Source organism: Geotrypetes seraphini, chromosome 16 (assembly GCF_902459505.1).
Source record: "Geotrypetes seraphini chromosome 16, aGeoSer1.1, whole genome shotgun sequence".
NCBI classification, from domain to species: Eukaryota; Metazoa; Chordata; class Amphibia; order Gymnophiona; family Dermophiidae; genus Geotrypetes; species Geotrypetes seraphini.
The window spans coordinates 4,673,606-4,689,408 of NC_047099.1; the positions used below are offsets into that span (position 1 = coordinate 4,673,606).

General features: G+C 45.3%; 2 protein-coding genes across 9 annotated transcripts in view; one reads left to right on the forward strand and one right to left on the reverse strand.

The window, feature by feature from the left end:
- The window catches only part of IPO4 (importin 4), a 49,460-nt gene extending 42,366 nt beyond the window's left edge, over nucleotides 1–7,094 (forward strand). Inside the window, exons 30-32 of the mRNA XM_033924033.1 lie at nucleotides 4,496–4,565; nucleotides 5,924–6,055; nucleotides 6,413–7,094. Of these exons, the coding sequence (XP_033779924.1) occupies nucleotides 4,496–4,565; nucleotides 5,924–6,054 (201 nt within the window). The 3' untranslated portion in view covers nucleotide 6,055; nucleotides 6,413–7,094. The remainder of the gene's footprint in view (nucleotides 1–4,495; nucleotides 4,566–5,923; nucleotides 6,056–6,412) is intronic.
- Nucleotides 7,095–7,252: 158 nt separating this feature from the next.
- Nucleotides 7,253–15,803, reverse strand: part of REC8 (REC8 meiotic recombination protein) — a 39,333-nt gene continuing 30,782 nt past the window's right edge. For all 8 annotated transcript variants that reach the window (XM_033924034.1, XM_033924037.1, XM_033924038.1 and 5 more), the window contains 5 exons: nucleotides 13,427–13,472; nucleotides 12,474–12,540; nucleotides 11,088–11,198; nucleotides 9,437–9,543; nucleotides 7,253–7,604 (listed from right to left, as the gene is read on the reverse strand). In XM_033924034.1, the coding sequence (XP_033779925.1) occupies nucleotides 7,510–7,604; nucleotides 9,437–9,543; nucleotides 11,088–11,198; nucleotides 12,474–12,540; nucleotides 13,427–13,472 (426 nt within the window). In that variant the 3' untranslated portion in view covers nucleotides 7,253–7,509. The remainder of the gene's footprint in view (nucleotides 7,605–9,436; nucleotides 9,544–11,087; nucleotides 11,199–12,473; nucleotides 12,541–13,426; nucleotides 13,473–15,803) is intronic.

Genomic DNA, 15,803 nt, shown 5'->3' on the forward strand with positions numbered 1-15,803 from the left:
AAAGACAACAGGCTCAGAAATCACAATACAGCAAGAAGAAAACATCATTGCCAACCAGATATCCCCTGCAATGAATCACAAATCCCCCCACCCCTCCCAAGTAAACTGAAATATACAGAGTGGACACCTCCCTGTGGTTCCTTCAGGAAGTTATCCCCACAACAACAATCCCCCCAAACCCCCCAGCCCCAGTAAACTTAAACCAAAGTATCAATCTTGTCCATAATAACAGTCCAAGTTCGGATAGATGAAAATAGTGCCCATGACGTTTAGCAATTGAAAGTTCCATGGTACACAATTGATGAAACTGCAAATACCATTCTAACATAACAGGTGCCTCGGATCTTTTCCAGGATTTAGCAATTAAACATTTAGCTGCAGCCAATCCCCACCTGCGGAGTTTAGTTTGCCAAGTGTGTTCACACACATTATGTAAGCCTAGTAAACATTCCACTGGCACCAGCGGGAGCACAACTTGCAACAATTGGGATAAACAGCCAACAACATTTTTCCAGAAGATTTGTAAAGGAAGACAGTCCCACCAAATATGCAAAAAGGTGCCAACGGCCCCCCCACACCTCCAACACAATGCAGAAGATCTCGGAAACATTTTATGTAACCTAGCAGGGGTATAATACCACCTGGTAAACACCTTGTAGGCATTCTCCTGTATAAGAACACAAGAGGATGCCTTGCCCACCGCAAGACAAAGTTGAGTCCACTCCCTCTCTGAGAAAGAACACCCCAAGTCCCGTTCCCAAAGACCTTTGTATTTAGGGTGAAAGACAACCGAGCCCCTAAAATATTGATAGAGAACTGAAATGGGTTTGGGCAGGTTACGAAGTGTAAGCCACAGATGTTCCAAGGGAGCCCTAGTCCTAATCGAATCCCCAGTCCAGCCCTGTGATTGAATAAAATGTCGGGTTTGGGAGTAAGCTAAAAAATCCCCCTTAGGCAAAGCTGCACTCTTCTGAAAAGCCTCAAAGGACACCAGGATCCCCCTATGAAGGACATCCGAGAACGTCCGGAGTCCCTGACGCTCCCAGCGCTGAAAAACCGAACTCTCCCTACCCGCCGGAAAAGATGGTTCGTCCCCCAACGCCCCCAGCAGCGAAGGCACCATCCCTGCTCCCCATTTCTTCCGCGTCTCCCACCATATCCGCAAAAGGTGCGTCAAAATAGGGTTTCTCAAAGTTCTAAAAACCACCCGTGCAGATAAAGAGGACCAAATCAAGGTTCGTAAAACCCGGGTACCCATTAATTGCTGTTCCAATTGTACTACACATTTTTGTTCCGCTATATCCCAATCCAACAAAATTCGCAATTGTGCAGCCCTATAATACCAGAACAAATTGGGAAGTGCTCGTCCCCCAGACTCACGGGGCAGCCACAAACACTGACGAGAGATCCGAGGCGGTTTCCCCTTCCAGATAAACCGGAAGAAGAGAGTATGAAGTTCTTTCAACACCACAGTCGGGAGCGGTATAGGCAGTGTTTGAAAAAGAAATAATAAACGAGGCAAAATATTCATTTTAATAACCGCTATCCGTCCCCACCAAGACAACCACAGCCCAGACCACCGCTGCAAGTCCACCTTGATTTGCCTAATAATGGGGGTATAATTTAAAGTGTACAGTTGAGACAAATCCCGAGAGATATAGATCCCCAAATATTTCAGCGCCCCAGAAGCCCAACGAAACGGGAATCTTCCCGACAGTCCCCTCTCTTCATCGGCAGTCAAGGTGATCCCCAACAATTCCGACTTATCCAGATTAACCGTAAAGCCGGACACCATACCAAATTCGGCAAAAATGTCTAACAAGATAGGGAGGGAAAGTTCAGGGTCACGCACATATAACAAAACATCATCAGCAAATAACGCAAGCCGATGTTCCTGAGCCCCGATCCATAAACCCCTCATGTCTGGATGTTCACGTATGTGGATAGCTAAGGGTTCAATAGACAGTGCGAACAAAAGCGGAGAGAGAGGGCACCCCTGGCGTGTACCCCGTTCAATTGAAAAAAATTCGGTGTAGTCCCCATTCACCCTAATAGTCGCCCTCGGTGACCGGTAGAATGCTTGCACCCAAGCCAGAAAGAAATCCCCACACCCCGTCCGCTCCATGACCTGCCATAAAAAGTCCCAACCCACCTGATCAAAAGCTTTCTCCGCATCAACTGCTAAGAGAGCTACTTTATCCAAATTGTGCTGCGCCTCCCAGAGAAGATGCAGCGTTCTTCGGATATTGTCTCCAACCTGGCGTCTTTGAATAAACCCCGATTGATCCATATGAATCAGGCTAGGCAAGCACTTCCCCAGCCTGAGGGCCAAAACTTTAGCCAAAATTTTTGCATCGGTGTTCAATAATGAAAGTGGCCTCGGTAAAGAACAGTCTAGATGGTAAGTCCTCTTCATCATCAGGTTCCCTGTTTAGCTGCTCGCTTGCCAGAGCGCAGAACTGTAGACCAAGCGCCAGGTACTCCCGAAGTACTAGCTGTAGCCGGCGCTGGCACCGTCTCCGGGATATTCACACAACCCAGCTCTTTCATAGCTATCCAGGCTTCCGTGACCGTAGCCACCTTTCGAGACCTCCCGTTGATAGTAAGCCAGACCCCAAAGGGGAACAGCCACCTGTATTTGTGGCCACCATCCCTCAGCACTTACGTGACCTCTTTGAACGCCCTGCGCTTCTGTAGTGTAGACCATGCTAGGTCCTGGTAGACACCCACTTCCAACTCTTTCCAACGAAACCGGGGGTGGCGCCGTGCCATCTGCAAAATCTTCTCTTTGAGGGAAAAATCCGCAAAGCAAGCGATGATATCTTTATAGCCAGGACCTCTCACAGGACCCAAGCTCCGATGCGCTCTCTGTAGTTTAATCTCCTCAGGTATCTCAGCTCCATCCACACTTAGGAGGCTCTGACAAAACTCTCGCACCACAGTCTTGCAATCACGATATGCCTCCCCCTCCGGGATTCCCTTAAATCGCAGGTTACACCGGCGTGACCTATTCTCAAGATCCTCCACCTGTGCCTGTAGTTCCTGCAGCTCAGATGTTAAATGGCCTGTGGATTCCTGGACCCCAGTAACTGTGGCAGACAGAGCCTCCACGTGCTCTTCAGAGGCTAACACTCTGGCTCCCAACTCCCCCACATCCGCACGGAGCTCCGCCAGGGCGGCTTTCACATCCACTTTCACATCCCTACCATTTCATCCTTCAGGTCCTGGAACCACATTTGAAAAGACTTGTGCACCGTCTCACTGAGCTCCCCTGAGATCGCCAAAGTCCCAGCTTCAATCATCTCTGTCGGCGCCGACGGCCCCGCGGCCATTTTAAGCGCGTCTCCTGCACTCCCCTGTGCCTCACTCGCTGTTTTCTCTCCTCCTTCGCCGAAATATTTAAATTTATCTAATTTCTTCTGCGTCGCCATGGCTTCACCCGCGAACCGCGATCTTGATAATGAGCGCGTTTTAGCGCTGGAAGCTGAAAAAGCTCTTTTTCTCACCGGCCCCTACGGAGCTCCCGATTCAGGCAGCCATGCGCTGGGATGACGTCACTTCCCCCCCCCCACACCTTCATTCTTCTACTTGTCGCACTGTTCTTTCACCTTTAGAATATGTAAATATGTAAATAAAAAAAATAATGTTAAGAGGAAGGAAGTTGAAAGATATTCGTGCAAAATCCAACAGGAAAAGTCATCAGCTTTAATAAATATACTCTCAAACTGAGATGCTTGAAGACTTCATCCACATGTCTCCTCTCAATCCCTCTGTCTATTTCTGCAATCTTGCCCTGAACACAGAAGAACCTAGGCTATGCTCTCTTTAAAGACTGCAGATCTTCCCTCTGTGGCATTACAGAATGGTTCCAAAACCTTAACCCCGTTGCATGCAGAAATATACGCAGTCTATATCTTAGTAAGGAATGCAATAGGGAAATCAGAACTAAAGTCCCTGCGTGCAAAGTATATTGGTATTAGACCCCCTAGAATGTGTCAAGTTAGGATGAAGACTTGTACTGTAATTATGGCAAATCTAGTGCAAATCGTAACCTGTTAACTGTATATTATGTATGTTTAGCATGTAACCCATTCTGAGTTCTTTGGAGAAAACGGGATAGAAAACGTTGCTTGGTGTCTTATAATTTACTACTTTTTGAGATACTGTAGTTAGACTGATGGGTCTATAGTAACTTGCCTCGTTCCTGTTTGTAATTTTGTGTGGTATGATTACTACGTGTCTAGTCCCTTGGATCCTCTCTTATCTCCAAAGAAAAGGTGAGCAGACCTGGAAGGGGGACAGGGGTCAGCACTTCCTCGAGTACGTCATCTGCTTTCATTTCTTAAAATAGCCCCACTGCTGCAGAGAGATTTGCTCTCCCACATCCTGTTTTCCCTGCATGTAACTGATGTTTCCTTTTCATCTTTATTCTTCTCTCGTTTTCTCTTTGTCTTTCCACCTCTCTATTCCCCATTCGTCTGTTTCTCCTTCCTAGGTGGTCCAGCATATGAAGGAGATTGTCCGGATTTTCAGCCACGTCTTGGGGACAGAAGAAATAAAACCAGGTAAGGGAAATGGCTCTGAAGACCATTTTCAAAAGGGAGTCAGCTACCCAAGTGGAGCGGTTTGAAAACAATTTCCAACCACTGAGTTTTGTAATTCTTTGTGAATGTACAGTTCTCTTTATGTTAACCACAGAGAGCTGCAAGGTATCCAATTTATAAAATTGGATATGGCACATCAGCCATCAGGTAGCATTTGGTATATTTTATTTACTGCCTTGGACATCGGCATCAAAGCAGGTCTATAAAATTTTACTACTTGGCTCTTATCTTCCCACTGTATAAATTTGGCTTTCTAGGCAGCAAGCTTGAGTTGAGGGAAGGCTGTGCACTTCTACTGATGTTCCAAAATACGCATGTGTATTTTGCAAAGCTGCAGGGTCAGAGGGAGGCTGAGGAACACCCAGTAATAAATAGGTAGAAAAAGTCGGGGGCAAGTGCTCAGGTTGAGCAAGGGGGAGGATTGAGAATCCTTCGGTCAATCAGAGGACATGGGGAGATGGAATTGAACAGTGGCAAGGGTTTCAGCACCATTGCTAGCAAATGATTAAGGATCATCCAAGCTTAGTCGTTTTCTTTTTGCCTTAGGCTTCTAATTAGAATGAAACTCGCTATTGCTATTTCTTGGATCTCAAATTTGAGGACTTGAGCTGAATTTAAGCAAAGTTTTCTTTATTATGAATCATAATTTGCTTTAATTTATCTTAGTTAACTGTTTCAATTGTAATGATGGTATCTTGAGCCTATTACTTGTTTTATCTTTAGCTTTCTGTACAAGTGGATACTTGATATGTATTTGAAAAATGATTTTAGGTCCTTTTTAAGGATTATTACCAGTTTTATAGTGCCACTTCACACCAGTTCATAACCCAACATCTGGACTGGTCTGGAGAGCCTAAAGGAAGGAAAATTAGCAGGTAAGATGGAAAAGATGATAGCGTTACAACAAGGGAATATTCATAATTTAAAAAAAATATGGGGACCATTGACTAGTTACTCTAATGATCAGATATCTTAGCACATGGATAGATTATATTTGGGGTTAGGGAGGGTAATGTATATCACATGGAAATAGGAGTATTGATAAAAGGGGGGTATTTATTTTATCTTACAAGATTATTTGATTCTTATTCAAGTGTTATGTGGAAATTGTCTTTGATTATGTATATTCACTTGATGTAAGATTTGAAAATGAATAAAGATTTACAAAAAAAAGCAGGTAAGACCTAATTTCACCTTCCCATAGATACTGGATTGTTACTGAATAATCCACAGGTCTCTTCTTCATATGCATGTGTGTCTTGCCCTTGTTCCCTGTCTTTCTCGAAACCCATTTCATATCACCTTTCTCATTCTCACAGAGACGACAGCTACACTCCTCCTCCTGCTGAAGGATGTGGCGCAGAGGTTTCCTCAGGAGCTCCAGAATGCAATAATGTCACTTCCTGCAGACAAGGCCACCAAAATCAACACTGCCCTGGCTGCCCCCTGAGGTAAGTGCATGTGCTTCCCTCACACTAATTGTGCACGTCTTGGTTTAAATGCATGTACTTGCGTTCTTACTGTGGGTGAGTCTGCATATATTTTTATTTTTTTAATTTCTTACATCTAAGCAGTATATGGATGACATAGTCACAGTTACCCCACTGAGTTCATGGCAACTACATTCCTTTATCCACAGGAGAACCTGTTGTCCTTTTTCTCCCTTTTCTGCAAGAGAAGGTTTTGTTTGAATGTAAATGTGGCTGAGCAATGAAGTCATCAGGAACAACGGCATAGCCTCGGTATCGGTTCACCTCTCGATGTCTCAAAAAGGACATTCCTCACATTCCTCCTTCTGTTTCCTCCAGGGTTCCAGAAACCATGCGAGAATGCTGCTCGTGCCTCAAAAGCAGGGGGACCCGGGATGTGTCTTCTCAAATGCCGAAGCTACTTTTAGGAACTAACAATTTTAACCTCTAACATGAAACAGCCAAAGAAGAAATTTGCCACAATGTAAGCGCAGCAGAGGCCATGGCACCAGCATCCAGCTACCACGTTAAAGAAAGAGACACTGCCCCCGTTCTTGGCTCTTTCAGTCTGTTCCAGGAATTGCACATCTTACTCCCAGCAATGGTGAAACTTGGTGGGGGAACTGTGCTCTCCCGTTTGCCCATTTCCTGTTACCTTTGCCAGTATTCCCCTTTGTGATTCCTCATTGAAACCTAAGGATGGGAGTTTGGTTGGATGATGCCAAGTTGAAAGTTCCTCCGTTTGGTTGTCTTTTATTTAAAATGCATTTTGAAGTTGAAGGTTTGAGACTCTCTCACTGTATTTCACTGGGCACGGTCTCCCACGGTCACTTCCAAACTGTTTGGAACATTTGCTAAGGTTGTGGTTTTAAGCTCCTTGCCCCACCTTCGTGGTTCGAGAGAGGAAACCGTAAAATGAATTCTTTATTAATGAGTGTTTCGTTGTGCAGAACAGAAAGGGGCTCTGTCGTCTGCAATAAAAAAAAGAATTGTTTTGCTCAAAACCAGGTGGCTATGTTCACTTATCATCAGGGACACTATACGTGTGTGTGTAATTTCTTTCTCTGCAGGAAGTGGGGTGTGTTGCAGATGTATGGCTGGTAGGAATGTGTAATTGGGAGATAGTTTCTTGCAGTTTTTTAAAGTACTCAACAAATGAAAGAAGACATTTCTGCAGTTCAGCAGTAAACTTTAATAATACTGAATTCATGAAGTATAAAACTATTCAAACACATTATTCCAAAGAAAGAGAATAATAGGATAACATTATTTAAATATATAAATTTCAACCTGCCAACATTATGCTAAAGGTAGAAAAGACAAGTCCTTTAAGCACCGTGTAGGATATTGGAAGAACTTAAAAACATGTAACACTGTTTCTGAACAAGTTGTTGGGATTGGTGGTATTTCAAAATGGCCGAGAGCCGTTTGCTGCCTTACACTGTCCTGGGAAAGAGCGGGCCTGGTTTTATCAAGATACGCTTGTATGGTTCCTCTTGCTTCAGGCTGAGAAAGCGAGCCTTGCAGAGGACTGAAGGGGAGAAAGAAGACAAGAGAAGATGAATGCCTGGGGACAAACAGAAGCCAACACAAACATGGATATAAATACCCACATCAATCGTATATCGGGAACATACTATGCAAAGGTATACTAACACACAGAAAGCAAAGAAAATCCCCAGACCAGCACAGACGGATGGCTTTACGCTCCTCTGCCAGCAGGTGGAGACAGACATTGATTTTTGGCTGTAGTACAAGTGTGCAGTCCCATCTACAATCAGTCTGTTCTCAGTGTCCAGCAGGTGGAGGTGGTAAGCCTGGGCAGTCTTTCCTCTGGTTAGTTAGGGCCTGTTGGATCTGATTAGTGGCCTTTTTTTATTGTCCCTTTTTCTGTCCAGAGCTTGGAGGACTCTTTCAGGGGGTCTGTCTGACCTCAGGGTTGCTACACGCCAGCGGCTAAGTCCCTCCCCCACCCCCATTTTTTTTTATTAGAGGTGCCTCAGCTGTACGCCTTGCCTAAAGGCAAAGACTACAGATTTGAGAGCCATTGGGATCTGCTCCTTTTGGTAAAGTTTTTTCTTTAAAACACACACAAAAAAAAGCAGTGCCACTGTTGAGACAGACATGGGCACTGCTTGCCCTGGATTGGTGGCTGCTACTATTTGAGTTTTTGCCAGGTACTTGTGATTTGGATTGGCCACCGTGAAGATGGGATACTGGGCTGGATGGACCTTTGGTCTGATCAGTAAGGCTACTCTTATGTTCTTATTGCTGATAGAATTCAGTGTGTTCTGTCTCCACCTGCTGGTTGAGGAGCGTAAACCCATTTGTCTGTGCCAGTCTGGAGGGGCGATAAAGAAGTTTCTGTTCTCTGCAAACTCCTGCTGGTTCCAATTGCAAAATGCTATCAGTTCCTCCCAGAGCAATCTTGGCAGCCATTTTGACGGAGCAATGGCATGGGACAGGAACAAGGGAAGGGGGTGTTCCTGCCCCCAGAGAGGCCAAAAGATCACCACGGCTCACCTACAGGTGAGATGGCTAGATGGGGTGGGGCAGAAGATGATGCCGAATCCCATACCCAGAAATTTGGTCAGCCTCTACAGCAGGTGGCTGCATGGTGCCTTTGTGTACAGTAGGTGCAGTTTTTGTTAACAGCTTAACAATAGTGAAATGACCAAATAAGTACAAATCAGTTCAATAGAAATAGGAACTTCTTCCTTATTTCAAGTAGCAACCTGTTTAGTCAATTATTAGGCCCTCAGCGTCACCACTCAGAACTCAAACGTATCACCGTTCTGAGCTTTACGTGACAAATCGTCACTGGGTCTAGTTTTTCTAATTTTTAACTTTTACAAGAGCTTTATATATTTAAATATTTATGACTTTCTTATAATTTTCAATGTAGTTCGACTTATTTTACTTAGCTTGAATGTAGTTTTCTCTAGTAGAGATGTTTTTTAATCAGGCAGGGTGACCCTGCCTGATTAAAAAACATCTCTACTAGAGAAAACCAGTGCTCTAAATGAGTCCAGCCTCAACTGCGTACGTTCCTGCTATGTATGCATTAGGACAGTGGTCCCCCAACCCTGTCCTGGAGGACCACTAGCCAGTCGGGTTTTCAGGATAGCCCTAATGAATATGCATGGGGCAGATCTGCATTCCTATCATCTTCATTACATGCAAATCTTTATCATGCATATTCTTTAGGGCTATCCTGAAAACCCGACTGGCTAGTGGTCCTCCAGGATACCGCATTAGAACAATTCAACTTGTAGCACACAATGAACATTAACTGCGTTATTTAAAGTAGAAAACACAAGTGCGTTAACTACAAACTCACAACGCTCCTTGTTTCCCTCTTACCAAGGCAGTTAAAGAACACCTTAGAGGCAACCAATCGGGAGAATGTGTAAGGCACCAAACTCACAAAATCTGTCTCTCCATATTGCTCAATCTGAGCCTGCACAATTCTGTAACAGAGACAAAGAGAAAAAGAAGAAGAAAGCCTGTCAGAGAGAAAGGAACAAAGAAACAGCTTGGTGGGACCCGATAGATGCCTGAAAGAGAAGGAAAACTGGGAAGCAAGCCTTACTACGCCAATGGATGCCATACAGTGGCATAGTAAGGGGGGGAGGGGTGGTTCACCCAAGGCACCATCTTGGTAGGGGCACTGGCACCCGTCCTCCTCTTCCCCCCACCCCACTGCACGCATGCGCCTTCCCTTCCCTCGTACCTGTGTAATTTTCCCGGAGTGTTAGCACTATGTTTGGATAGTTGTTTGACTATGGAAAAACGGTTCATATTCAGTCGCTCGGGAGACACCAGTGCGCTGTGGGAAAATTTTGTTTTAAAGAACTCCAAAGCGGAGTGTGAAGGGGATCCCCCCACTTTACTGCATAGTGTTCGCGCTGCTGTTGGGGGGGGGGAGTTCGGGGGATTGGAACCCTCCATTATAGAGAAAACGGAACTTTTTCCGATTTTTTTTCAATAAAAGTTCAGTTTTTTCTATAATGTGGGGGGGTTGCACCCCCCCCCCAAGGCAGCGCAAACAGTATGCAGTAAAGTGCGGGGGTTCCCCCCACACCCCCATCGGAGCTCTTTAAAACTAAGTTTTCCTGCAGCGCACTTGTGTCTTGCGTCAAATTGTCAGCGCTCGATTGTCGGCGCGCTGGTGTCTGGCAACGAGATTGTCCTGTCACCGGAAAAACAAATACAGTGGTACCTCGGTTTACGAGTGCACCGGTTTGCGAGTGTTTTGCAAGACGAGCAAAACATTCGCAAAATCGGCACCTTGGAAACCTACCGTGGCTCGATTTACGAGCGCCCCCCCCCCCCAATCCTGAACCCTCCCCACCCATGATCCAGCACCCTCCTCCCGTGATCCGGCACCCCCCGCCGCGATCCAGCACCCCCACCGACGCGATTGGGCACCCCCCCCCCCCCGCCGCTTCTTACCATCATCTGGGCACCGGCATGTCCTGTGCGTTGGTGCCGGTGCCCGAAGATCGGCCTCCTCTTCTGGGCCTTGAGCATCTGCGCATGCTCAAGGCCTGCGAGTTCACGTTCTCTCCGAGATAGAATGTGAACTGCGCAGATGCTCAAGGCCCAGCAGAAGAGGAGACCAATCTTCGGGCACCGGCACCAACGCACAGGACATGCAGATGTCGTGATGACTGCCATGTGTATGCACCAAGACCCTGCAGACAAGGCCTTCAGCCGGCGGGGGGGAAGGAGGGGGTCAAAAGGAGAGGCGGGGAGAGCAGTAGCAGTACCGGGAAGGAGGAGAGGTGCCAGCTATCTACAGGATGTGCCTCTCTCCCCGAGGCAGTCAGCTAGCACCAGTGACTCTCCTCCTCGCCGGTGTCTCATGGCACACACAGTTTACAATTCACTGCATTAGAGGAAAAGGGAGCGAGTCTGTCAGTGCCCAAATGAACGGCTGTTAACAGAAAGCCTGTTAATACCTCACAAATCTCTGTGAGAGAACTGAAAACCCGGTCAGGCTTGCACTCACCTACGCACAGCCTCCACTGTGATCTCTGTGCTATCCCAAGGCAGCTCTGGTCCTAGTTCTGGCAACTCCTGAACAATGGGCAGAGCTGTTTCCTCCACCTCAGGGATGAACCTGAAAAGAAAGCAAAGACATGACGCAGACCAAATCCTCCATGGAAGAAACTGCCGGCCTCTGCCAGCATGCCCTCCCAGCCACCCTCTTGGTTACTTTCACCTCGGAGTCTTGGTTCACCCCCGATAAAAGTCCCACTGGGCGCCAACCGGGGGAAGGACCCACAGGAGTCATTGGAGCAGACGGGCAGAGGAGGGTACACCGGAGGAATCACGACCACTCCTACAGGCATCCTGAAAGGACTGCATGCGTTGAAAGAAGGGGCCCCTGGAGGCCACACCCTGAGCAGGGCAATACCTACAGAAGTCACCGAGCTCAATTTTAGCAACTTCCTAATCCACCAAGAACCAGTCATCAGATTCCTGGTCACGGACCTGCTTGTACCACCGGAAACAAGCCCGGGCAACCAAATCACCACAAATCGCTGCCTGGACACACAAAATAGCCACTTTAAAACACTGCTTGAGCAAGAGACTCCATCTTGCGATCCTGCAAATCCCTCAAGACTGAAACACCCTCAACTGACACCGTATGTTTACATGCGATAGCCGAAACTACCACATCGACCACAGGAGAGGTGGGGGGGGGGGAGAGGGAGGGACTCGACCAGTTGAGTATGGCACCCCTGGAGTCAGACGAACCCCTGAAAGGGTCCTCCAAGCGCAATCAGGCACCACAAAAAAAAGGACAAGAAGGCCAAATCAAAATCCAACAGGTCCTACACTAAACTAAAGAAAGACTGCATAGGCTTACCACCTCCATCTGCTGGAGAATGAAAACACTTGTACTACAGCTAAAAGTCAATGTCTCAGTCTCCACCTGCTGGCAGAGGAGCATCAACTAAAGAATGACATGGGACAATTTTTTTCCCATCCCTGCAGGAACTCATTTTCCCGTCCCGGCAAGTTCTTTTCCTGTCCCTGCCCCTGCCCCTGCCCCATTCCTGCAAGCTCCGTCCTCATCCGCACAAGCCTCAAACACTTTAAAATCCTAAGTAGCCACATTCTAGAGCTCAGATTGTGATGTCAAAAGGCCTCATTCCACCAATGCCTAAGCTCCATCCTCATCCGCACGAGCCTCAGACACTTTCAAATCATAAGTGTTTGAGGCTTGTGCAGTTAAGGCAGAGCTTACAAGAATGGGGCAGGGACAGCGACATAACTCACGGGAATGGGATGGGAAAATTGAGTTCCTACGGGGAAAAATTTTTCATTCTCTAGCGTCAACCCATCCGGTCTGGAAGGATGCTAAGAACTTTGAGATGATCAGACCTACCTCCTCTCCTCTGGAGTCACCAAAAGTATCCGTGTCTTCTCCTCCTCCGATATCTCCAGGGAGATTTCTGCAGGATGCAAACAGAGAAAGACAATGAAACACAGTCAACTTGAGAACAGAAAAGTTCGCAAAAAATGCAGAGTGAGGGAATAAAATCACCAAAAAATGAGCTTGGAACTGCAGTTTGTATAATGCTGTTATCTACTTTGAATACAATTTTAGGTGTATTAACTTAATTTATTTTATAAATTGATTGTCCTAAGATACTGTTTTATTTGGCATGTCAATGAGGGCTAAGAGCCAAATATCATCTAAGAACAACAAGCTTCTACTAATTATGACAGGAGTTGCCATACAACAAATAACGAGTCATTGGGAAAATTGGAAGAGACTTAACTTTGGTGGAAATTGTTGGGTCACATATATAAAATGGAAAAAACAATAGCCATACAGAAAGGGAACTTTAAAAAATTAACAAATTATTGCAATGAATAGATTTCATTTTTCCCTTAATAGTATAAGTTCAAAATAGGGGGAGGGGGGATAATTTATGATCTTTTATTAATGGTTAGGAAAATAGGAAAATATTTAATAAATGATATAAATGTTTAATACATAATATGAAAGGGGTGGTAGGGACGGAGATAAACTTTATAATTTAATTTATTGCTGAATATTAAGTGTTTTATCTAAGTTTAAATGATTGTACTTGTTGACGCACTTATTGTAAGTGAAAAATGAATAAAGATTTTATTTTAAAAAAAATTTCTTTTTTTTTTCTTTCTTTCCTTTTCTATGTGAATGGCTGTATACGTGGTATATAAAGTTTCTAACTATTCTCTGAATGAAAAAAATTTCCTCCTATTTGATTTAAAAGTATTTCTCAGTAACACATCAAATGTCCCCTAGTCTTTGTAATTTTTGATGGAGTGAAAATCGATCCAAGTACTCACCAGACGAGATCAAGGGACCACTGGGTTCCAGTCCTTCACGAAGAACCTGCAAAATGGGGAGAAGCAAGGCATCAGCAAACAGTGGGGTGGGTGGGGGGCAGACCGTCCTGGGCGCCGTCTCGGGGGCACCGGCACCTCTCCACCTCACTCTGCCACACTCACGCCATCCCTCCCCCACCCTGTACTGCTGAAGATCTCCCAGCGTGAGCAATTTCTCCAGTGTGTTGCTTGCGCCGGCCTGGTTCCCCTTAGAATCTCTTCCGGGTCGCAGGGTTAGGAAGTGACGTCCGAGGGAAACCTGATGCTGGCGCAAGCGGCATGCTGGAAAAGCCACTCACGCTGGCGAAGATTTACAGAGCTGCATGGGGGGAAGGGCGAGGGTGGGCAGGGAGAGTGCGAGGAGGGTGCGGGGGGCACCTCCTACCCTTGCTACGCCACTGTCAGCAAAGGAGTCATCTTCTCTCAACTTCAAGAAAGAGGAGGGCTAATGGGATTAAGAAATGAGATTAAGAAATGAGATAGGGGGGGCAGGATCGGCAACAATTAGGTGACACAACCACAAATGCAGATCTTTTTGGAATATAATTTTACATTATATAAGTACTTTTCCTTCTTATTTATTGATTCTATTTTCTATACTGTTCTCCTAGGGAGCTCAGAATGGTTTACATGAATTTATTCAGTTACTCAGGCATTTTTCCCTGTCTGTCCTGGTGGGCTCACAATCTGTCTAATGTACCTAGAGCAATGGGGGGAATTAAGTGACTTGCCCAGGATCACAAGGAGCAGCGTGGGGTTTGAACCCACAACCTCCGGGTGCTGAGGCTGTAGCTTTAACCACTGCGTCACTCTAGAAATCAGAATGTAGTAAAAGTGAGCCAAGTCTAGGCCAATCAAGTCTAGGCCAATCAACCTCACTGATGAGGTTGGCTCTTATTGGTGGAATTAAACTTTATGACATCACAATACCAGCTCTGGTAATCAGAGGCTGAAATTTTTCACATGATTTATTTATTCAGTTTTTTTATACTGTTTTTCCCAAGGGAACCTTTTCTTTAAGAGATAGGAGAGAGACCTTAAGAGAAACAAAGGAGCAGAAATGGCGGTTGGTGAGAAGGGAGGAGGAGGGTAGGAATCTGGCACCACTAGTAAACTATACCCATAAGGCCAATGATGGAATATTTGAACATCATAGCACCAGCCCTCTCCTACTACCTTATGAAATAAAAAAATAAAACATAAACGGGAACAGACTAAATCAAAATCAAGCTGTTAGATGGAAAATTTGAAAATTGATCTGAGTCCTTAGAGATGACAGAAGCATTCAGTCCCCAGGTGTGCAAAAAAAAAATCCAAACGTGAAAAAACAATCAAGAGGCAAAAGTAATATCCACTCTGTGAAAAAAACTCCAAAAAACAAGCAGTCATTACTTCTCTTCCACTCCTCACCACTAGGTTTATCCCAAGCCCAAAAGGAGCTGCACACAACCTCAAACTAAACCTGAGGTAATACGCCAGAAGCCACACCAGAAAGCTTTGCAGGGATCCAAGTTTATTTAATCCTTGATATACCATTTATCAAAAACATACCTAAACGGTTTACAATTAACAGAAAATTGTTAAAATAAAATGTAAGCTTAAGAGTAAAAAGTGTGTGTGTGTGTGGGGGGGGGGGGGAGGGATGACAATACAATAGACTTACTGTAATAAAAGGAAAAATGGGAAAAGGTAAGAGCTTAAATACAATAAAAAATAAAATCTTAAAGTAGGGGTAGGGAACTCTGGTCCTCAAGAGCTGTATTCCAGTCGGGTTTTCAGGATTTCCCCAATGCATATGCATGAGATCTATTTGCATGCACTGCTTTCAATGCATATGCATTGGGGAAATCCTGAAAACCCGACTGGAATACGGCTCTCGAGGACCGGAGTTCCCTACCCCTGTCTTAAAGGGAGGGAAGAAACGGAGGGGCACACTAGGGTAGGGGTCGCTTCAAAAGAAGCGTTTCAGTTTGGTACTGCCGACTGCATAGAAGCTGTTAGGGCTCGAAGTGAATGGAATCAAACTGAGAAGGCGTCTTTAAAAAGGAATGTTTACATCTGAATTTTTCAAGAGATGTTTCTTGTCTAAGATCTGACGGAAGGGAGTTCCATAACATGGGGGCAGTGACTGAGAATATAGTTTTGCGGCTAGAATCGAGAAATAGTTCACAAATAGAAGGGATAGAAAATAGATTTTGAGTCGTGGAACGCAGATTCCAGGAATGAGAAGTTTGTCGATAAATGCGGGTGAATTGGACTGCTTGGTTTTAAACGTTAACATAAGTGTTTTGTAAGTGATACAATGAAGAATGGGTAGCCAGGGAGCTTTGAGCAAGAG